The sequence below is a fragment of the Ahaetulla prasina genome, chromosome 4, assembly GCF_028640845.1.
Source record: "Ahaetulla prasina isolate Xishuangbanna chromosome 4, ASM2864084v1, whole genome shotgun sequence".
Taxonomy (NCBI): domain Eukaryota; kingdom Metazoa; phylum Chordata; class Lepidosauria; order Squamata; family Colubridae; genus Ahaetulla; species Ahaetulla prasina.
In genome coordinates, this window is record NC_080542.1 from 58,921,975 (window position 1) to 58,946,906 (window position 24,932).

General features: G+C 38.0%; 1 protein-coding gene across 4 annotated transcripts in view; it reads left to right on the forward strand.

Annotated features, from left to right (window-relative positions):
- Window positions 1-424: 424 nt before the first annotated feature.
- The window catches only part of RECK (reversion inducing cysteine rich protein with kazal motifs), a 113,998-nt gene continuing 89,490 nt past the window's right edge, over window positions 425-24,932 (forward strand). For 2 of the 4 annotated variants that reach the window (XM_058181138.1, XM_058181139.1), the window contains exons 1-5: window positions 425-549; window positions 8,413-8,471; window positions 13,350-13,424; window positions 16,092-16,128; window positions 22,919-23,004. In XM_058181138.1, the coding sequence (XP_058037121.1) occupies window positions 450-549; window positions 8,413-8,471; window positions 13,350-13,424; window positions 16,092-16,128; window positions 22,919-23,004 (357 nt within the window). In that variant the 5' untranslated portion in view covers window positions 425-449. Of the gene's footprint in view, window positions 550-8,411; window positions 8,472-13,349; window positions 13,425-16,091; window positions 16,129-22,918; window positions 23,005-24,932 lie in introns of those variants that run through there. The other 2 variants (XM_058181142.1, XM_058181141.1) reach the window with 1 other exon arrangement.

Below are 24,932 nucleotides of genomic sequence, written 5' to 3' on the forward strand. Positions count from 1 at the left end.
TTGTTTGCTCTTGTATTGTTGTGATTGAAGCTGAAGTAGTCTTTAACAGGAAGGACATTGCAATAGATGATTCTATGAGTTAAACACAGATCCTGTCGAAGGCGGCGGAGTTCTAAGTTTTCTAAACCCAAGATGGGAATTATAATTTCCTTTCCGGGACAAATAGACAGGAAAAGAAATTATACTCTACTATGCGAATTAATTAAATATATGATATAAAAGACTTTGCAACTTTTATATAAAACTCGCAAAAAAGGAGCCTCGCTAAGAATTTCGCGAAACAGTAAAGAAGGTTCCCCACCCCACCCCCAGATTCTTAAGGGGTCCCTCCCTCATAGACTTCGATCCTCTCTCAGACTGAACAATTGGCCGGGACTAGAGGGGTCCGTCAGCCAATGAAAAGGCTCTCGGGGTGGCTGGCGGATGGGGCGGGAGGGAGAGAACGAGCTATGGCGACTCGAGACTTTCGTCCACAGCGGGAGAATGGACGAAGTCAGACAGTCCTGTTAATCATCCCCGTGTTACTCTTGTTCCTTCCAGGCATGACGGGTAAGTAATGGCTCCGGGAACAATTAAATGGTAGGCTGGGCAGCTATGCATTCAGAACCATCCCAACCAACCCGCTAATTAACCAGGGTGGGGGGTTGCAGAGGGTGGGGGTGGGGGGATTGGCTGAAGTTTGGAGGAATTTGCTAATAATGGCTTTTAAATGATTTTTTAAAAAAAAATCAAGGATGTCGGTCGAATTATATGTGCTACCTCAGATGTCCATTAAAACGGAGTTTTGCATAAAATATTTTTACTTTGGTTTTTTCCCCCCTCGAAGTGCTGTCTATCCATTTATGGTGCATATCGTCGGTGAAATTCTTAAACTAAAAGGACACGGATTGGAGCTGGATTGGAGCTATCTGAAGGCCTACATCAGGGAAAGGGAAATCAGAAATGCTATTAATATAACTGTACTGTACAAATCAAAACAAGCTGCAAATACACACACACACAAAAGAAAACCAAACAGTGGATCCTCCAATAGGAACGGAGTAGGAATATTTTGTTATGCTTTCTCTTATTATTTTAAAACTTAATGTATACCATGGATAATGGTATTCAGATTTTTTTCAGTTTCTTGTTTTGGCTTAATTTAAATATGTTTGTTTTAATATAATTAGAATGTATTCTGTTTATTTTCCTTGGATTAAAAAACAGTCCTGGGCATAGACCACTAAGTAGAAAAGAGAGTACTGGATAGATTAGAATAAAGGCCCAGCTCCAGAGAATAGAATTATTGTCCCTCGGATTAGGATGGCAGGTCTAGAACAAGAGACTTGCATTTTAGAACTGCCCGATATATCACTCATGCTTTGGGGGATCCTAATCACTATTATCATCCTGCGATGGACAAAATTAAATTTGATGTGGAGTGCTATAATTATTTCTAGACTTCTTTTATAATTTCTGCTCCAACAACTTTTCAAAAACCAAGGCAGGGGATTATGTTGGTTCTGTTTTGACGTTTAACCCTATAATATGATGGCAGCAGCTACTGTGGATATGGGATGGTATTGGTGGGTAATAATTTATAGTTTACATTTTATGGCCCAAATATCCATATAAGAAAACTGACAGACTAGGTAAAGACGATCCTCATAAAACTGCCATAATTCAGTGAGAAATTTCAAAAGACTATTTAAATCATTAAATCCAACCTCTTGGAGTCTCCTGTGGTTCCTCTGTAAAACTGTTCTTACTCTTAGGAATTAAAAGATTCAGTCACTATAACTTAAATATGTTCTGCAAAGACATTCATATGGTGCTCTTTCAAGCATTTGAAAAGTGTTATTGTATGCTCTCCCAAGTCTTTTCTTTTCAACGCTAAATTTTCCCAGATACATCAGTATATATAAAACACTATTTCTAGCACCTTGCTCAACTTCTATCTTCTCTGAATTAAAGCCTCAAGGGCAATTTGTATCATGGTTTTTTGTTCTTTTTTTTATCATTAGTAGGGTTGTGCCTTTGAGTCAATTTTGACTCCTGGTGACTGCCTATAGCCTCTGTTAACATTCTGAAATAATACTGTTCTTACTGGATTAGGGCAATCCATGACTTTTCATTTACCTTTGCTGATACTGAATAAAAGAATAACTGAATAACAAGTGTTAGAATGTACCCTGGAGATCTTCTAGTCCAACTCCTGTTCAAGCAGAAGACCCTATACCATTTCAGATAAATGGCTATCCAGTTTCTTTAAAAGCCTCCAGTGATTGATCTTCTGAAGGCAAGCCATTCCACAGGTTTATTGTTTTCAACATCAATAAATTTCTTTTTATTTTTAGGTTGCTTCCCTCCTTGGTTAGTTTCCAACCATTGCTTCCTGCCAGTTACTGCTATTGACCCAATATTCAAATAAACTGTATTTGGTTAGTTTTTCTTGCCTAAGTGTAAAAACCTTCCTTTTTTTCTACATTGAATTTTATTTTTTTAGATAAGGCCCAGTGTTCAAGTCTGTCGAGATCCATCTGGATCTTGCTTCTAGGTGTTTGCAAATCTGTTGTTTGATGATCTTTTCCAGGATCTTCCCAGGTATTTATGTCAAGCTGATTGGTTTGTAGTTTCCTGGATTTGCTATTCCTCCCATTTTTGAAGACGGGAACCACATCAGCTTTTTTCCACTCCTTTGATAGTTCTCTGGTGCTCCAGGATCTTTGAAAGATATGGTTCTGAGATCACATCTGCCAGTTTCTTCAGAATCCTGTCATGTAATCAGAATAGTTAACAGAATAACAGAGGTGGAAGGGACCTTGGAGGTCTTTTTGTCTAACTGCCTGCTCAGGAAGGAAACCCTATACCAGTGATGGTGAACCTTTTTGGCACCAAGTGCCCAAAAGGGAGCATGCGCATGTGCATGCGCTCGTCTGGGCCGCAAGAAGAAATGCTGAAGAGGAGCTGCCCAGGGTGCATGCATACGCCCAAAAATGAACTTTTGGTTTCAGCTAATCAACTTCCAGTTTCATCCAGCTAGTTTTCCGGGTTTCTGGCATGCATGCGTGTGTGAGATCAGCTGGATGGTTTGCATGATAATGCAGGAAAACGGAAGACCAGCTCTTCCAATTTCCGGCACTGCCACATGCACGAAGACCAGCTGATTGTCATGTGCACATGCGCGCCAGAAACCCGGAAGAGGAATGGGCAATGTCGTGCGTGCCAGGCGACATGGCTCCGTATACTACTTTGGGCATGCATGCCATAGGTTCGCCATCATGGCCCTATACCATTTCAGACAAATGGTAATCCAATCTCTTCTTAAAAACTTTCACTTTTGGAAGTTTTGGAGCGTTCACAACTTCTGGAGGCAAATTGTTCCACCGATTAATTATTCTACCTGTCAGGAAATTTCTCCTTAGTTCTAGGTTTTTTCTCTCCTTGATTAGTTTCCATCCATTGCTTCTTGTTCTGCCCTCAGGTGCTTTGCAGAATAGCTTGACTCCTTCTTCGTTGTGGCAACTCTTGAGATATTGGAACATTGCTATGTCACCCCTAGTCCTTCTTTTCATTAAACTAGATATAACCAATTCCAGAAATCATTCTTTATGTGTTTTAGCCTCTTATTCCCTCATCACCTTTGCTGCTCTTCTCTGCACTCTTTCTAGAACGATTCTTCACCAAATCCAATCATATCAGAGGAGCCACTTGACAGGAAAAACTTCATTCCGCCTAGCCTCAACAACGAATTTCTCCTGCTTTCTGTGGGAAAAACATTAAAACAGAGGAAGAAGCTGAAGGGAGGATGCCGTTACTCGGCCCTGTTTGGCCTTCCCCATGGCTAGAGACACACCTTTTCCATTCCATTCAGTGCCAAAACGTAAGATGGAAAGTTCCTCGTCAGGAAACGGCAGTGAAAATATGGCGGACAAGCCCTATCCATCTGGTCCTGATGATTTGAACTCATCTAGAGTGGACAGCATTTTCTTGTCTATTTTAATTGTATTCCTAGTCTGTTTTTTACAGTTCTCTTTTTTGTAGGTTGAACTATTTTTTCTTTTTGCATGAAAACAGATGCAAAGAAAGAATTAGGGAGGTCTTCTTTCTCCCTGCTGCCTTCCTTGCCATCTTCTTCTCATTAGTGGACCGATGGTTTCTTTGACTTTTTTCTTATTTTTTATATGTTGAAATAATTTTTTAAAATTATTTTTGACATTTGTTGCAAGTCTTAGTTCATTCTGAACCTTAGCTTTCCTAACTCCAACTTTGCAGATTTGGGCTATTATGCTGATATTCTGCCTTAGTTAGGTGTCCCTCTTTCCATTTTTTATACTTATTCTTTTTCTCTGTCAATTTATCAGAGAGTTCTTTGTGTAACCATGCTGGGTTTTTCTTGGATTTTTTCTTTTTCAATGGTATTGGGCTGGACTGGGCTTTTGTCATCATATTTTTCAGAGTTTTCTAAGCTTCTTGTGTCATTTTCCCCGTTAAGATTTTCATCCATGGAATGGAAAAAAATCCATGAAATCCATGGAATGGAACAAACTCTTCTTTTTTATACTTGGTACTATACTGTTTTTATTTGAATAAATCTTCCTTTTGCTTACTTTGTAAAGGGAACTTCTTAAAACAATTTTAAAAAATCACAAAAATAGCAGGCAGCAGCACATGAACATGTGAAATGTTTGATTGAATCAAGTGCATATTGAAATAGCAGCATCTAACAGTAACTTGATAATCTCAACTGCATATGAACTAACTTCAGATTAACTGAATTTTGGTTTGCTGTAAATGCAACCTTAGATCACTGTACAATTTATACTAAATTGACTATTACATTATTCCAACTTATATTAATCACAACCTTGCTGTATTTAAAATTATTCAAGAGTAAAATACATTTTGTTCTTTAATGTCCCATGATGAATAATAGTATTAAGTTGCAAAAAGGCAGATTTCAATTAAACAATTAGAAACAAAGAATATGATAAATTGCGGAAAGTGGTTGAATATCTCACTAAATATTTTAAAGTCAAATTTGAGCAGCCATTTGTTAAGAATACTTTAATGTGAATTCTTGTTTTGCTTGGATTTGATGGTTTAAATATCAATTTCAACTTCAAAGCATTATGCAAATTTTTTTTAAAAAAAAATAAAGTAATAATCAAAGCTGATTTTAATATTTTCTGTGGCATAATTTTAACTATTGTAATTTGTTTTCGGTTCATTGTTTGCTGTTTTTGATGCTTATTATCATTGTGTCTGTTTATGAAGACTGGGTACATCTGGTATAATAAATATTCAATTAAATTTTTCATTGCAATTCTCTATTGCCTGAACATTGCCAATTGGTAATATTTTGAGTACAGCATACACATCAGTTGTTCCTGCAAACCACAGAAATAAATTTTTAAAAAGGAAAAAGAGAGAAAGAATTGTAAGATACTTTGCAAATATATTGGTAAGAAATGGAGAATAGGTTAGAAGTATATTTCTTATCCAATATAATGAGTGGATTGTTGGTATTGTCTGAAGTGGGTCATGGGAAATTAGACTTGAATATCATGCTCTGAATCCTTTCCAATTGTTCATGAAATCTGAATGGAAGCTTAAAGGATAAATAACTCTATTACCAGCAGCAAGTTTCTTTTTCTTTTTATTGTTAAAAAAAATTCATCACACAGAAGCTAAGGCTACCTCTTGTCTCTTCCCATATTCTTTCTCTAGGGGGGTGTTTATGCATTGTAAAGCTAATGTTAACAAAACTGCTGTTTAACAATTCTTATTCATACAAATTAACATGGAAGATAATCTGGGCTCTATGGTACCTGAATAAGATTCCATAGAATTTATAATGCTATTAATATTTACTAACTTTATTTTAGTAATCATCATAAAATGGATTAGTTGGGTCCAAATGATTAACATGGGACTTAGAGCAATTTACCACCAACGAACAATAAATTCATGCTCCTTCTGGCATTTCAATGAGGAAGCTGTTGAGTTCCTAATGCAGTTTAATTAAGAAAAGTGTTTGTTCACAATTTATGAACTTCTGTATCATAGAAATATTATAAATATGAAATATTATCAATCAATTTGCCTAGCATCTGTCTACTGTATTAAAGAACAGGTAATCCAAACATCAAAACTAAACTTCAAAACTCTTTGTTAATAATCTATTATTTTTGTTTAACTCATAGAAAGTAGAATTGGAAGGGACCTTAGGGGTCTTCTAGTCTAGCCTCCTGCTCAAGGAGGAGACCCTATACCATTTTAGACAAGTAGCTGTCCACTCTCTTCTTAAAAACCACCAGTGATGAAGCACCCACAACTTCTATGGGGAAGCTATTCCACTGGTTAATTGTTCTTACTGCCAGGAAGTTTCTTCTTAATACCAGCTTGCTTTTCTCCTTCATTAGTTTTCATCCATTGTTTCTTGTCCTGTTATCAGGTGCTTTGAAAAATAATTTAATCCTCTCTTCTTTGTAGCAGCCCCTCAGATACTGGAATAGTGCTACCATGCCATCCCTAGTCCTTTCCTCTACCCTAACCAAAACTAAAGCCTGCAACCGTTCTTCATATGTTTTAGTCTCCACTACTGAACACTCTTGGCTCATATTTAAGTGATCATCCATTAGGACTCCAAGGTCATCCTAAAGGTGCTTTTTCAAGAGGCAACTGGACTTTCTTGTTTTTCGTTGAAGATCTTTTGCTTCTCATCCAAGAAGCTTCTTCAGCTCTGAGTGGATGGTGATGAATGGAAGGATTTATATTCTTTGTAGACAGCTGGCCATTTGCATTCTTCTGAAGAATCGTTGAGGCATCTGGAGGTTTGTCTATTTTCCTCAGAGTCACCTGAGTAGTGCAAATGGATGTGGATTTTGGAACCTTCTTGGAACTGTTAAAAGGACTGCATTGTGGAGCTATGCTTTCTGCAGGATGTTTTCTGCCCCATGTTCCTTCACTGTTGAACACAGGTGTAGGCTGTTGGGAATGAGTATGTTTTGTCTGCATCTCATACTGAATGCAAATGTTTTTTGGAAATCCATTTGTACTTCCACACCATTCAAAGCGTCTTGATCCCAAAGTGCATAGCTAAAATGTCTATCAAGATTCTCAGTCATCCAAACATCCCTCTCACAGTTACGGTTTTTGAGCCAGGTTTTGCCTAAACTGTACTTAGGTTGGCTATTCCTGCCAGTGTAGTGTCATCTGCAAATTTGATGAGTTCCCCTTCTATTCCCTCATCTACATCATTTATGAAGACATTGAAGAGTACTGGGCTTAAGACAGAATCTTGTGGTACCCCAATGCTTATTTCCCTCCAGATGTAGTACCATTAAGGACTACTCATTGAGTACAGTTTGCCAGCCAGTTACAAATCCGTCTGGCGGTGATGGTCTAGCTCACATTTTTCTAGTTTACCAAGAAGTAGATTGTGGTCTACTTTGTCTACAAATGACTTGTAATCTACCAATAACCCACTGCAATCATTGTCTCTGATCTGTCCAGGATCAAATATTGAATGATTATTGATAATAAAACTTTCCCTTATATCTCCACAGCACTTGTAGCTTTCCTACAAATTGAAGCATATCATTTCTTAACAGTTATCCAGTTGCATATAATAAGTCTATTCTGCAATCTACATCATAGGACCTTTCTTATGAAGGTCCATCACATACCACAATATAAAATAGATTTTGAGACTCTGAAACGAGTGCAGAGAACAGAAGCAAATTTGATTAGGGGGCTAGAGGTTAAAACAATGAAGAATGGTTGCGGGAATTGGGTATGTCTAGTCTAGTAAAAAGAAGGACTAGGAATGACATGATAGCAGTGTTCCAGTATTTGAAAGTCTGCCACAAAGAAGAGGGTGGTCAACCTATTTTCTAGCACCAGAAGGCAAGACAAGAAGCAATGGGTGGAAACTAATCAAAGAGAGAAGAAACCTAGAACTAAAGAGAAATTTTCCGACAGTGAGACAGAAACAGATTGTAGTGAGATTGAAATATACTAGAAGATTATGCTAGGTATACACAACCAATAGATAGGAGAGGAGTTCATTAGTAGTTTACCTCATAAAAGACAAGTCAGCCTGGCTGAAAAAAACTTGGGAAGAAAAAAATGAAAATGTTGGAAGAATTTCTAGCTTAATGAATTCAGTAATAAGTAAAGGATGGAAGTCTGTTGTAGGGTTCAATATTTTGTCTTTTACCCCTAATCTTTGAATTAAACATCTGACTGAGTTTATATAATTTTTACTGCTTTGATCATGTGCTGTTGTAAAAGCTTGACTGACTATCATTTCAGTGTTCAGTTTTAAAGTAGAACTTTAGAAAAACAGCAAACATAAAAAAAAAAAGTTCCATTAGCATTACAAAATATAAATATTTTATTGAGGTTAAAAAGTATGTTTTCCTACAGGTGCATCATGCTGTTATCTTGCGAAGAATAACTTAATGTGTCATGATGTTTGTGAACTGGTAAGTTGGTTCTCAATTTATGCTGAATTTTACATTTGAACTGGCATTGTTATATATTGCCATGTGTTTATCACCTTTAATGGTGAAGTTTTAAGCTTGAGATCTTTAGTATCACTCATATATTTTCATGAACATATTTTAATTATGAGTGTATTTTAATATGTAATCATAGTCTTGAGTCTTTCATTCTATGTGGTGGCATAATTTATAAACTGGTTTATATTTTTAATTCTGTTTTGTATTTTTTAATTCTTTGTATATTACCTTCCTCCTTGCTTGTACCCAGAATGGTATACCTGGTTCTCAGTTTCACCAGATTTTTGTAAGTTGAATCGCAGCTGAAAATTTTAAACAGATAACAGTTTATATCTATTGTTACATATAATATGTAAAAATCTTTAGAAACATATTGTTAATAAGAAGCTTGAAACTAATGCATTTGGCAGTTAGACCAATAGGTGACAATGGAATTAAATTAATATGAACAATGGATAAAACAGTTGTAAAAAAATTAAATGAATTCACTGTGTTTATCTTCATAGTTGAATATTGGGGAGATAACAGGCTGATACTTCAGGAAAAAAGGTGTATTAAGGTTATATTTAGCTTCTAATATTGGGCAACCGCTTTCCACCACTTTCAAAATGGTGAACTAAATTTACTGCTTCCTCTTTATCTCCTTCTAACAATTTAACTAGATGGTACATAATAGCTTCAATCTTTGCATCAGCAGAAAGGCATGCGGTTTGCAGCCTTTATACCTGTCATGCTTTCTGTGTGCTTAAGCATTTATATAGCCATCCATCTTATATAGAATGCCAGGCAGCTCCTAATCAACAATTAAAATAACATCCATTAAAAAGTATAATACATGCATCTATAAAAGCCATAATAAGCATTAAAAACCTGGCACCAAAATTAAGCTTCCAATATCCTTCTTAAATCATCCACCTCACCCAATCCCAGCACTTGGGACAAAAGCAGTGTTTTGCTTTTTGGAAGGCTAGTAGGGTAGAGGCTTGCCAATCTTCAAAAGAAAGCATTTTTCACAGGGCAGGAGCTGCCACAGAAAAGGCATACTTCCTAAATCCCATAAAAGGGCAATGTTTAAGGGAAAGAACTGAAAGTGTGTCTAGTTTCCTAGGTATGAAGGATAGCTGTCCTTAGTGAATCTTGCAGATAATCTGGCCCCCGTATTATTCTTTAAAGATAATAACTAGCATCTTGAATTACACATAGAGGGATATTGGGAACCAGCGCAGCCTGTTCAACAGAGGTCATATAGGCAAACTTAGGGGGGACCCATCACTGCATGTGCTGCCACATGCTGGGCTAGTTTTTAGCTTCCAAGTCATCTTCAAGGGTTGCCCATGTAAAGCACATTGCAGTAGTCCAAACTGCAGTGCTAGTTAGATGATGCTCATGACCTCATCTGTGATAGAATTCTCAACAAGCAGTGTCCTCTGCCCCCTAATATGAATATAGTAGGAGAGGATATGTAGGATTTAATTTCTCCTATAGGAATATCTCTTTTATCCTCAAAAATCATAGCACTCTTCTTTACTTATTTCTTATTTTCTTTAAGAGCAAGGAAATTGTTATCTTGGGAGTGGGGTAAAGTTATGGTATCTTGAAAAGTGTAGTTTACATAACTCTTTTCCAAATATCTTCAGTTCAGTCATCTTGTTCTCGAGAAAAAAGATTTCTTCCCTGAGAATCAACAGCATACAGGTAGTCCTTGACTTACGACTTAGTTTTGGAAGATAAAAAATAATCCATCATGACTGAAGTGATATATAAGCCCATTTTCCCCCTTCTATTAATTTGTGTCTAATTCTGAGCGCCTGCTTGGACAAGTATCTGCAGTTTTCTCAGCAAGACTTTTCAGAAGTAATTTACAATTGCCTCATTCCTAGGACTGACATACAGTGGGATGAAAACTTAAGGGATTTAACAGCTGAAGACTTAGAGAAGGCCAGCCATCTGCAAAATCCCCTTTACAAAGAAATTTGAAGATGATTAAAGATGGGGAACTGCCTACTAATTGTGCTAGCTATACATTATCTCAGATAACAAAGTATTCTTTTTTCCATTGCTCAGGAACAGATTCCACTTCTGTCTTCATTGGGATCTAGGACAGTTGATTGCAGCTGCATCACCCCGTACACTTCACAGACCCCCAGTCGATCCACCACATCCCCCATTACTCCTCAGCACCATCATGGCTGCCCATCCACTGCTGTACCATAACAGCCTTCACACCCTGGGCATCACTTCTCCTGTTATGAGGGAGTAAATGGAAGTCCACACTCCCTTCAAGAGCTGACATGAAACACTCCCTTTAGTGTTGAGGTGCAAAACTGAATAGATTTCCCTCCCTCCCATGGCTGACAGAGGGGAAAAAAGTGTTTTTTTCCTCTCGGAGTCAGTCTTGGGAGTGACTAGAAGAAGCAGAAGAACCAATGATAATTCTCTCTTCTGCAGCTCTTCAGTCTCTGGGCAGTCTCTCTTGATTCATCCACTGGAGGAGATAGTTCAGCACAGAGAAAGAAGTGGAGAAAGTGGGAGGAAAATCCATTCAGTCTTGGGAAGTCTGCAGCTCAAAGGAGTGTTTCATATCAGCTCCAGAGGGAAGTGTGGAATTCCATTTGCCCCCGTCATGGTTCTCAGCCATAGTTTCCTTTTCTCTATGTGTGTGTGGTGGTAGACTTGATGCCCTTTTAATTCCCTCAGTGCCCCAGAAGAAGTGCAGGCTGCTGAGACTCTGACAGGGCACTTTGGGAGAAGGAAGGAGGAAACCCCCAGCAGAGCCTGGACCATGTGCAGAATGGTGGGGGTGGGGGAGATGCATTGGAAGTGGCAGCTCCATAGCCAATGCTTGCTGTCTGGGAAATGCTTGGATGCCTACATACACACACACACACACACACACACACACACACACACTTTGGTTTAAGAATAACTGTTGATCGCAATGGCGGAAAATCGGGGGGGAGAATGGCCTCCCTCCTCCCTTTCTTTCTGCATCCTTGTGAAAATCAATTGTTTTATATGTAAAAGTAAAGTTCCTTTCCACCAATTTAAGCCTTTCAAATAATTGGGCATGCATAAACCATTGACAAATAAATGCCTCTTTCTCCAAGTCTTCACATGGTTTTAGTGGATTTTCTTTTAGCAAATGTTTATAGTTTGTAAGTCAGTCAAGTGCCTTTAACTCTCATTTCTCTTCTGAAAAAGGCTTCCCATGGTGACAATCACAGAGAAACTTCCAGAGACAATCTTGCTTTATAGCTCTCTCAAACTCTCAATATTGCAAATCTAACAAAAAGATTCTTAAACTCTGTTAAGCTCCAATAGTCTCTTGTTTTGTAGAATTATCTACTTTTTCATACCCAGCACTATGTCCCAGATTTTACATTGGAATACTAACCTTCCTGAGGGGCGTATGAGTTTTAAAAGAATTGAGTGTTTATTTCAGATATTAGATTCCCATATTGTACGTTCCGTAAAAACAGAGGATCCATTTAATGGTCAGCAAATTTTTTATAGACCTCTATAATTTATAATAAAAAATGGTAAACATATCAACTTTGGAGATTAACGAAAGTTAAATTTTAGATCCTAGTAATTATATCAAGTTATTTTATTAATATATATTGTTTCTGAAACAAATTGCAATCTTTGGACTTCTAGGCCATAACTTTGGGCTGTAGTTATCAAGAACAATTCTTTAAACAATGTGCTGCTTTGTTTCATTGGGGAACAAACCCTATCTTGATTTATTTATTTAGCATAAGACATATCATACATGGACTAGCAATATACATTAACATTTCACCTACATTAGTAAAACAATAAAATGTAAATGTTTTATAAAATATACAATATATGTTAAAAAGATTTGTATTCAGATACAAATATTAAGACCATTTAACCATTGAAACGCAGCATCATTTATATGAAAAAAACCAGGTACTGGGCTGGTATATGCCTTCAGCTCACATCTGGTCACAGTGTAGTTTACAGTTTGATATGGGACCCTGCAGTCGTATTGAGGGGAGGATACTATTCCCCATTCATATAGTGAGTCCCAGCTGATGCCATGTGTGGTGCAAATCCTATTCAGGAGTGTTCATTGCTGGTGTGGTAGTTCAAAGTCTAGCATCTTTTTTGTGGAGTCATTTATATGTCTTCCTATATCTGGGTGTTTAGCATCCTATTTGGCGGTCCATTGGAGATCTGTGTTAAAGTTGTTAGGCAGATGTTGTGCAAATACCAGTGGGGGTTTCCTGGAATTGAGTGTTCTGGCTGATAAATAAGAAAGGTCAGCATGCACCGCTTGGAATGAGTTGTTCATAACTTTTCTGTATTCTGTCACTGGTGCATCTTGCCTTTGTAAAGCTAGTAGTGCTATGCAGTTCAGAACAGGAAGCCAGCAAGCTAGAATGGTTTTGTGTTGATATTAGAGTATCAATGCAATATAACTAAACTACATAAACTACGTAAACTAAACTACATATAACATTGTATAACTAAAACACTATAAAATATGTCTACATATACTTTTGTTTGCATGCAGATTTTATTGAAATTAAGTTGAGGTTCAGCCCTGGTGGGTCAGTGGTTAAAGTGCAGTATTGCTGGCAAACTGCCCACAGCCTGGAGTTCGATCCTTTGGGGCTCAGGATTGACTCAGACATCCATCTTCCCAAAGTCAGTAAATGAGGAGCCAGATTATTGGAGGCAATATGCAAATAATGTTTCTACATTGTAAACCACCCAGAGTGCTGTAAAGCGTTGTAAAGTTGTATATAAGCCTAAAATGCTAAGCTGTGCTATTTTTACCATGCAATATTTTCTTAACTATTCTTTTAATAGATTTTGGCATCTAAAAGCGATTCTCATTTGAAACACCTGTTGCAACGTGCTCCTGAATATTGTCCAGAATCAATGGTAGGTATAATTGTTCTTGGTTAGTATATAATAAAACTTGTACTTGTATATTGTACTTTATTTTAACATACGTGGAATTGAGGTAATGTTGAAATAGAAGATAAGAAGAGTCATTGTTAGTATCATTGCTGCTGGTGTTTTAATATCACATAGAGCTTGTGGTTGTCTCAGCTCTTGGCCCAGATGACTGAACTATTGGGTGCCTTGGGTCCCAGATTACAAAAATTGAAAGCCCATTTTGGATATCAGCTTCCAGTGTTGCACGGTCAACAAATGCAGCTGGTGTGAAATAAGACCACTTGTGTCTAAAACATAGTAAAGGATGAATATATAAAACTGATGTGTATTACTGAAGCCTGGTTTGGAATTAACGAGATGTAGCTCTTTTTTTGAAATCTGCTATTTTAGATCCTGGAGCAGTCTCGGCACTGGGAAGTAAGGTTAGCTATGATAGTATGTGAACGTCTCACACTGACTGGGAGAACTGTCCTGGAAATGGCCTGTGTGGAAATGGGCCAGAGGGGTAAATGGTGTAATAGTTAAACAACTGTTTGCCAGTGGACCTCTGTAAGTTTCTATATTACATCTCAAGGGTAGTTTTGGAGTCCCTAATGCTTATTCTCTGCAGCCGGGGGGGGTGGTAGTTTGTTGCACTTTGCTGATGCTTTTGCTTCGTAGCCTCCATGGCCACCATGGCCTTGTCACAGTTAGGGCCTTGGTTCATATAGATAGGAATATGCTAAATCTAATCTTCACTTACCGTATCTAATGTGGTCTAAGGTTAAGGCAAACTTTATTACAGATTGGCCTTGTATCAGGCAGCAACTGCTGCAAATGGGAGAGGGGACATTGATATTATGAAGATCAGATCTTGAGTACAGGGGATGGAATGCAGGATTGGCAATAAACAGTAAGGTCACCTTCTGGAAGACTGGTTTATCTCTTGTTTTTTTCTCATAAGATCTTTTGTCTATCATTACCCTGACTTATTGCCTTCTCTTTCCCCCACTAGAATATTGCAAAACCCCAGCACATGTCTTCCCTTCTCCAAGTTAAGAAATACTACTTATGCAATCCAATAACTCATTCTTCCAAATAACTAGTAGGTCTGAATCTTCTGCTAGTTCTGCTCAGCATTCAGTACCCTAAGTGCAGTTGAACTAAATAAATTGGCTATTCAGATGATAGACGGATGGGACGGAACTGGACGGAACTGGACGGCAGACAGGCAGGCAGAGAGACAAACAGATGAATAGAATAGAATAGAATAGAATAGAATAGAATAGAATAGAATAGAATAGAATAGAATAGAATTTTTATTGGCCAAGTGTGATTGGACACACAAGGAATTTGTCTTGGTGCATATGCTCTCAGTGTACATAAAAGAAAAGATACGTTCATCAAGATGATAGATAGAACCAGTCTAGCTGCTTCCATCCTATGCATATATTCCTACTCAACCTCTTGCTATTACCCAGCAGAGAAAAGAAATACAAATTGGGACAAAAACCCAGTGCAGCTGCCCCCCTCCCTGATCTCTATTCTGGAGAGGAGTAGGTAGTCTCTACCTTACATCAAACCATCCAAATTATTGACACCTGTGGTTCCCAAATTGTGTGCAGTGGCATCCCAGTGAAATCACAAGTGCTTTGAGGATATTTTAAATTTCCAAAGGAAACACAACTGTTAGATACTTTTTTTCAGCCTACGGGCACTGTGAAAAAATTATAAAAACATTAAGAGTGCTATGAATTGAGAGAATTTGGGAAGTATTGATCTACAGCAGAGCAAGAAAGATGATAAGGGGTCTGGAGGCTAAACTGTGTGATGAATTGTTGCAGGAACTAAGTATGTCTAGTCTAATGAAGAAAAGAAATTTAGGAGTGATATTATAGCTGTCTTCCAGTACTTGAGGGGCTTTTACAGAGAAAGTGGGTTTGGCTGATCTTCAAAACACCTGAGGTCAAGACAAGAGTAATGAGTGGAATTTTAATAAAAAGAGATCCAAGCCAGAATTAAGAAGAAATTTCCTGACAGAGAGAACAGTTAATCAGTGGAATCCAGAAATTGTGGGTGCTCCTTCATTGGACGTTTTCAAGACAAGGTTGTGCAATCATACATGTGGTATAGTATAAGGTATCCTGCTTGACAGCGGGTTGCACCTACAAAGTTGCTTCCAACTCTGTCATTCTGTGTTCTATATTCTATGTATGTACAACCTTCTTAATTAGGTCTCGGCAGTGGTGGAATTTTTTTTACTACCGATTCTGTGGGCGTGGCTTGGTGGGCATGGCTTAGTAGCAGGGGAAGGATACTGCAAAATCTCCATTCCCACCCCACTTGCCAGTTCTCTGAACTACTCAAAATTTCCGCTGCTAGTTCTCCAGAACCTGTCAGAACCTGCTGAATAGCACCCCGTCTCAGGGAGGTTGTAATCAATTCACCCTCTAATTTCTGACATGCTGTATATGGAAAAAAAATTGTACAGCTTTGCCCAAACTAAGTATAAATTTGTGGGACTAACTCATGGTCTCCAAGTTTCTAGCCTGATTCTTTAATCATTACTTTTAAATATATTAATGTTTCCAATACAAATAATTATCTTGTTTCAATATTTCTTTAAATTTCTGCTTTGTTTCTTAGTAATGATAAAATTGTTCTTTACAGAGAGAGGTTTGGGGCTGTATAAATTCCTCTTTGCCAGGTAAGATTATTATTATGTATAAACTTAATAGGGTGCTGAATTCCTCATGTTTTAGTTATCAGGTTTGTACTTTATTGGATTTCTTTTTTTTTTTTACATGAGCAACTTAATTGTGCAGTAGATACTAAGTAATTTTTTTGCATAGAATTTAGGATGTAGATCTCTTGCATGGTACCAATAATCACGACTGTGGCTACAGATATATGCATAGGTAGCCATTAGCCTCTCTTTCATTGCACATATTTTGCCTATGTATATTTCCTTTCTGTTCCATGGAAAAGGTATAAGTAGTTCTTAACTTATGAACATTCATTCAGTGACTGTTTAAAATTACAGCAGTACTAAAAAAGTGGACTTATGATCCGTAGCCAAAGTTACAGCAATTGTAGCACCACCATCGTTACATGATCAACAGTATTTTGATAATCTACCCACATTTACAACTGCAGGGGACTACTACCTCTAACTCCCACCCACTCTATGCTCTTTTGGCTGCCTTGCACAGTGACAACTGGTAACAGTACTAGGGCTGAGGCTAATATAGAGGTCTAGGCCCTATGGCCTAAATGACAGTACTGGGGCTGGGGCTGGGGCTGATTAGAGGTCTAGGGCCTAAGGCCCCCAAATCACTACTGAAGCTTCAGTACTGCTGCTGCCACAAAGAAATGCCCTCTCAAGCCTGTACCACAGCCAGTCATGCCAGCACCATTGCGCAAAGCTCCAATTGCTCCCCCTTAGATTCTGCCACATTTCATGGACCTTTGTTTCTTCACACCATTCTCCAAGATATAGTCTTCATTCTTTCTCCAAGTCGCAAGTCTCATTTCTTTTTTAAGCTATGGATTGTATTCCTTCTGCAACCTGTATGCCCCATTCTTTCTGTAAGAAGAAATTAGTTTAAATAATAATAATTTGCTATTTGGAGAAGGAATGGTAACTTTAGCGAATTAGGCATTATGAGAACAAGGCTCCTGAGAGGGGTGGAGCTTCGCAGCGTTACCAGTCACAGAGAACGGAATTTTCCATTCCTGTGCTGGCTTCTCCCTGTTTGTGGGCTCTGAAAGGAGCCAAAGCCACCTTGTAGGGGTGGTGAAGCTAAGAAGGGGCGCTCTGAGAGATCACAATTCTCCTGCTGAACCGTGGAGCTTTTTTCCCTCTATGCCATGATGAGGAGAAGATGGCTGCCACAAGGCTGGGACAGCTGATGACCATCTAAGCACGTGCAGGAACGGACTTTGGTGAACAGTGTGTGAACTGGGGGAGAAGAATTCTTTTTATTCAAACTGTAGAATATCCAGGAAAAGAGAGGCTCACAACTATTTTTAAAAGTAGCAGCAACCTAGCACTTTGAGAAAACTTTAAGATTGAAATTGAAGGAATAGGAATTAAAGGGAAAAAGACAGAAAAATTGTTAAAATGCAGAAAATTGGATAGGGCACAGACACTTTCAAATTGGATAGGCACTGCTTTGGATAGGCATTTTGAAATGCTGGAATTATCTACTTAAAAAGCAACGCTATTTTTACATTGTGGGAAAATGGAAAAATTGGTTAATATTGAAATCCAATTTAAGCATGCCACCTGCTGATGAAAGGAAGAATAACATAGTCCCAAAATCTTGGAAATATTTGATTACTGGCAATTTAAATGTGACAACAAGAAAGACATTATCATTAAAATGACCCCTGAAGATTACAATGCAAGACTGAATTTATAGAGGGACCTTAGGAGGTTCTGGAAAACTTATGGGACTATCCAGAGGAACAGGTTGATCAACTTTGGGATACAAAGAACTAAGAATATTGATTTTTTTGAGAAGTGACTATAGGTTTGAATATATGGTCTTTGGATTATTGGACAAAAGAGGGATAAAATTTAACAAGATGTTTCATCAAGGAGAAAGTAATGGAATTTGGGAAGATATGGCATTGGCAATTCAAAGTACAAGGGAGACTCTGATAAGACATTTTAAGGGAACTATGAACCGAAGAGAGAGCATGGATGGAATGCCAGGAAATATAACACAAAGGACAATGAGTGATCAAGATGCACAGGAAGAGGAGGAGCCAACTGAAAGAGTAGATGAAAAAGTGGAATAGACAAAACAAATGAAACGATGATAAATCAAAGTGATTAAAAAAGGAACCGGGAAGATTCTTATGGGAGAGAGAGAGGGGCAAGAGTAGATATTTTGGAAACTGGACAACAGAGAAGAGCAGAGAAGGAAGAAATGTTTAAAATGAGTAGCCATGATGTGGAAGCAGACAGAAATAAAGATCCAAGAGAGGAATTCAGGAGGCAAACTAAGAAATGAACAATTAAAGCTTTAAAGCGGGTAAGAGATGATGGTTAGGAAGGGAATATATTTAAATACAGTAATGGCATAATCAAATTTACAATAGGGATGGAAACTAGAGAGAGGGGGGTTAATAGAATACATATTCTTATATAATAAGGAGAAGTAATAATAAGAGGGGAAATTAGAATTTGAATGACGGTATTACTAAGTATACTTAAATAATATGGCGACTGGCATAAAAATAATATATTGAACTATTGATTAAATAAATAATGAAAGATAATTCAATATGAATATGTGTATATTTGCTAAAGGTAACGAATACAATTAAAAATATTTGTATTAAAATGTATGACATGCAGAATATGGTGATTGACATAAAAATAACATATTTGAAATATTGAATAACTAATGAAGGATTATAAATTGAACAAGCTAATAATGGAAGATTTTAATTTAACATAAATGTTTGTATTATTAGAATTATATAAACTTGCTAAAAGTAATAAATATGATTAATAATATTCTATTTGTATTAAAAGGTATGACTTAGAATAGGGTGATTGAAATATCGAATAAATAAATAATGAAAGATTATAATTTAATAAAAATATGTATATTATTACTAGAATTATATAAGCTTATTAAATGAAACAAATATGATTAATACTATTATATTTGTATCAAAATGTATGACACTCAGGTGCCACATTGTTCACGCATTGATATGTTTGTAAAAAACATGATAATGTTTGTAAAAAAAAAAACTTGGGGGGAAAAAAAGAGAATAAGGCTCCTGCCATTTGCAAATAGTGTGCCTGTTCCACATGACCTGGAGAAGATCAGAGGGTTTCTGAAAGTTAGAAGTGAGTGCATACATTAGAGAAGAAATGGGATGCGCTGCTCATAAAAGGAATAAAACAATCTGCTTTCTTCTTTCATTCATATTTCCCTGCTGATTTCTTCCTCCATTAAAAAAATATTTTTGTTAATGCTCTTAACAACAAACAAAATAAACTTTATTACAGTCAGTGTCCAGTGCAAGGAAAAAAATACTGCAAAATATCTATTTCAAAGACATTTTAGGTAAACTTAAGATGGCATAAAAATATAGATACAATCCCTATAAAACCTGTTGAGCTGATCTCATTAATTAAATTTATTAAGTCTACTATATATAGAATAGAATAGAATTCTTTATTGGCCAAGTGTGATTAGACACAAAAGGAATTTGTTTCCGGTGCATAAGCTCTCAATGTACATATAACAATAGTGATAAGCAAAGATGTTATAGTCATAAGAATATAAGGAGATAGGTAATAGGGAAGAAGAAAATAATGATGGTAATTCTGCCTTTTTAGATAGTTTGACAGTGTTGAGGGAATTAGTTATTTAATATAAAACTAATAAACTGTATACAACTAATCTAGTTTACTTGCTAGTTTATTATAATCCTTTGTTGAGTGCATATCAGAATAAGTAAGAAAAATAAGTGATAGCTTTATCGCATACAGTATTAAAGTAGAGAAAACATAGTCCAAGCTGACTTGCTTATTGGAATAGCAAATCCTTCCTGTTTTTCAGTCGTTAACTTTTTATCTTTAATGTCCCGATGTCCTACTGAACTTTTAAACCCACATCTCTCAAAAGTTGTGTTCTCTCCAAAACCAACACTATCTGTGTTTCCCTGAAAATAAGACTGGGTCTTATTCTCTTTTGGGTCCCAAAATAAGCAATAGGGCTTATTTTGGTTTTTTTTTATTTTTTTCCCCATGTAAGTGGGAGGCCCACTTCTTCTACTTGCTTGGGGTGGGCAGGGGGCTGTGCGGCTGCTGCCACGAGGCAGAGGGGGTAGAGCTGCCCCAAGCACCTTGCACTAACTTACCTTAGGCCCCCCGCAACCAGGCTATCCATGCCCTAACACCTGCCTCATAGTGGCAGCATCAGCAGCCATGTGCAGTAGGAACCCATGTGGCTGTTGGCCCATTTCTTCTGCTTACTCGCAGTCGCAATGGAGCAGGGGGCTGAGCAATACGCTGGTCCAGAGGCCACAAGGTGAGGCAGGGGGTGGAGTTGATACACGTATCCCACACCAGTTTACCTCAGAGTCTCCCACAATCCGCACCTCAACACCTGCCTTATCTTGCGGCTGCGGCACCAACATACCATTCAGCCTCCTGCTCTGGTGCAGCTGCAAGCAAGCAGAAGTGGGCTGACAGCCACGTGGGCTCCTACTGCATATGGATGCCGGTGCTGTTGCTGTGAGGCAGGGTGTGGATGGCCTGGTTGGTGGCCCCTGAGGTAAGCTACTACAATCAGCATGATATGCTCATGGCTGTGGCACTGTGAGCAACCACATAGAATGGGTAGCCGGCCAGCTGCGCAGGCTCTTTAAGTGGGGCTTATTTTGGGGGAAGGGCTTATATTAGAGGCACGCTTGAAACAGGCTAGGTCTTATTTTGGGGATAGGTCTTATTTTCAGGGAAACAGGGTATCTCCATTAGTTTCTTACAATCATATACCAGTTGGCATAGATATCTAAGTGAGAAGCCATAGGGAATGTACTTTTGTTCAATTGGCAACGAATTGCCAATTTTTCTTTCTAAGTATAGGAATTAATATTTTTCTCTATCTCATTCTGAAGTTTTTGGAATCTTTTCTTTCTCTTCTAAAATGCCAGCAACTCATAATTTTGTTTCAGTCTCAAATTTGGTAATCATTTTCTTAGTGCCTTTATTTGGCTCATTAAAAATATGCTGAACAAAAAGGGCTTAGAACAGAGCTGTTGTGTCTGGGTCTTTGAGTACTCTTCAATCTGACCTAGAGCTATTTATGGTATTTTCTGGGTGTGGTCATACAGCCAGTTATATTTAGTTCAAATATTAAACTAACAGATCTATATTTTCCAGGTTCCTCCTCCTTCTCTTTTTTAAAGGGGAGGGGTGCGTTTCTTCCAGTCTCATGATATGTAATCGATTTTGTCTTAAAAGATGTTAGTATAAAAAGTATAAACTGTTATAAAATCAATTCTATAAAAAGTAATAGGGTTAACGAAAAATTAAAATATTTCATTAAATTTCAAGCGTTAAACAAAATACTACGAAGGTAACGTACTATGTTAAAAAAATTAAGTTTAGCTACTTAGAGAAGCATTTTGTTCCAGTGGTTAAGAAATCAAAAATTTTCTGTTCTTCCTTTGGCATGAAAGCCGGCTGGGTGACTTTGGATCACTCATTCTTTCTCAGCCCAACAGAGTTGTTGTTGTGAGGAAAATAGGAGTAGGAAGGAGTATGATCACCGTCTTGAGTTACTTATAAAAATAATAATGGTAGGATTAAAAAATGTCTAAAAACATTTAAATCTAAAAATCAAACTGAATAATTGGAAATTACATATCCTAATCCAGCATGAGCCATGTGAAACAGGATTATCTCTACAATATCGTATAAAATGTGTGCGGCTGCATGTTGTATTTATCATAATAAGGTTAGGGTGACAAAATTATAGAAATACAGAATTGTTTTATACAATCCAGTAAATATTGTGAAAATAAAGAATTGCAAATTTCTCTGTACAATGAGGAGAGGAAGCTAGGCTTACAGTTTCAACTTGTGTGGCATTGTACAGCCAAAATTTTTCCTGGAAAGGGATCTGTTTAGTGATTAGTCTATAGTTAGAGGCAGGTGTTAAAAGTGAGTGTTCCCAAGGTAGATTGAGAAATTAGGCACTTCCAAACCCATATACCCATGATGGCGAACCTATGGTACATATGTCACAGGTGGCATGCATAGCCATATCGGTGGGCATGCGAGCTCAGCTCCGGGGTACAAGTGCGCGCCAGCCAGCTGATTTTCGGGCTTTCTGGGCCCAGCAGAAGTAGGGAAACAGGCTGTTTTGTGCCTCCGGAGGGCCTTGGGGGTGGTGGGGAAGGCCTGTTTTTCTCTCTCCCCAGCCTCCAGAGCCTTTCTAGGAGACTGGGGAGGGCAAAAACGGCCTTTCCCACCCACCCCCAGAGGACTGGAAGTTGGCAAACGGGCCATTTTAGGCTTCCAGAGGGCCTCCAGGGGGGTGGGGAAGGCCTTTTCACCCTCTCCAGACTCCTAGAAAGGCTCTGGAGGCTGGGGAGAGCAAAAGCGGGCCTACCATGCCATCACGTGCCAGGAGCGGTGTGTGTGTGTGTGTGTGTGTGTGTGTGTGTGTCGCACACACAAATGCGAGGGCAGGGCTCATAGAATTATGGGTATGGACACATGCGTGCAAGACCCCCCCCCGCTCCTGGCACTTGATGGCAAATAGGTTAGCCATCACTGCCATATACAAAGAATGCCTCCCTGAATTTCGTGCGGTTTGTTTTAGCAGCAATATATTAGATTTCTGGTGCAATAATTTGCAAAGCGTTGTCTTTTCGTTGATTGATAATTATAGGATATACTTTTAAAATATACAATATATAAGAACAATTTCATAATGTATTTTTTTTTTCCTTCAAAGGTGTTTTGAAAAAATCTGATGGCTGGGTTGGCTTAGGGTGCTGTGAATTAGCCATTGCTGTAGAATGTCGACAAGCATGTAAACAGGTAAGTGTTTGTTGGATTCTCTCTTTTGGGGGATGTATATGTGGTGCTAATATAAGAAAAAAAAATAGCAAAATTTAACAGCACAGACCTGCCTTCTGAAACATTTCTATTCTTTGAAGTCTTTTCTCCATGTTTTCTGCTACAAATTCTTTTGAGCATTACAATATGTAAGTGCCTTTCACAAGAAGGCTTTTTCAGTGGATGTGTTCTTACAAAAGCAATAATCTATAAAAAGGGGTTAAGAGGAAGGTGTGTTCCTCCACCTTACGGAATAATATATTATTTATTAATCAGAACTAGAGAATTATCTATGGCTTAACACAGACATGGGGATTGGAGTGGAGGGCCTCCGATGTCTCTTTCAACTCCCAATTCTATTTTGTTGTTCTGTTATTCTTTCTATGATCGGGTGTATCCATCCTATCAAGCCCAAGGAAAGTCTGGAATGATATAGGGTCTCCTACCAGGCAGGGGATTGGTCTAGAACACCTCCAAGGTACCTTCCAACTCTGTCATTCTATGTTCTATGTTCTACGTAATCTGAACTCTGAGTGAGTGATTTCTATGCAAATTTGAAGTGAAACCTACAAAAATATTGTTTTCAGATTCTGCTGCTGAAGATAAAAAACAGCAATTGTTCTGAAGTTCCACAACTCTTTAGCTTTTTCATTTTCAGTTATTTTAATTTGTGGTGCCATTAATTCTTGCTTGCAGGTGAGTGGTTTTTCTTGAAGATATTCCAGAGCACCATTATTACCATTTTATTTGTAATCAGTCTGTGCAATCTTCTTGCAGGTTATAAACAATGATACATATATATACTACTTGGATACATTACAACATCCTATGTTCTTGGAAAGAATTCGATGTGTATGAAGGCCAACAGTAGCTAAAGATTTGGCAGCTGTGACTCCCTATTGTGATGGTAGTGGTGGTGGTGATGATGATGATATCTATTGACTCATGTCTGATTCTTGGTGATTCTTATGGTCCAAGTTTTTTCATATCTACAATCTTGCACTGCTTCTTTGTGTTTTTCTATGCTCTGGGTGATGTCTCAGCTTTGATAGTGTTCATCCATCATGTTCTTTAGCAGCTTGGTTTCCTTTTATCACTAATTCTTCCCAACATAATTGCTTTCTCCAGTGAATTCCCCCACATGATGACCCAAATAAATGGGACACAATTTTGTGATTTTTCATTCCAGAGACATGTCTGGTGTTATGCATTCCAATACTTGCTTGTTGATCACCTTTGCTGTCCAAGGAATATGGAGGAGTCTTCTCCAGCACCCCAGTTCAAACAAATCAGTGTTCTTTCTGTCTTGCTTTTTTAAAGTCTAACGTTCACAACCCTATGGGGAATGGTGGGTAGTATGGAGAATACAATAAAGTGGACTAACCCAACAGCCCTCTTTTGGGCACCAAGGACCGGTTCCATGGAGGGAAGTTTTTCCGCAGACTGAAGGCCTCTCATACTGACTGCATCCCACGGATGGGGTTTTGCTTATTGGCATGGCCCGGTTTCTGGCATGCCACGGCCCGGTGCCGGTCATAGACAGGGGTTTGGGAACCCCTGAACTAACCTCCCTTTGCTTGTCAAACTGATGTGAATTCTGCTCAAAATTTTCGCAGGTTTGTCATTGCTGTGCGACCCAGTGCAATCCGACATTTTATTTTTGTGCTGCATTTACTACTTTGAGTGATCTGCTCAAAACAGTAAATGCAGCACAGAAATAAGGAAATGTATCAAAGTATATCAAAGATAGTTGATGTTTCTTCCTCCAATCTTTACTCTGAATTTTGATTTTTCAAGATCTTGTTTCCTCATGATTCATTTTCATACAGATTGAATAAGAAAGAGGAGAGCATGCAAATTCCTCTATCTTAAGCCAATCAGTGTCTCCATATGGTATTCGCACAGTGGCT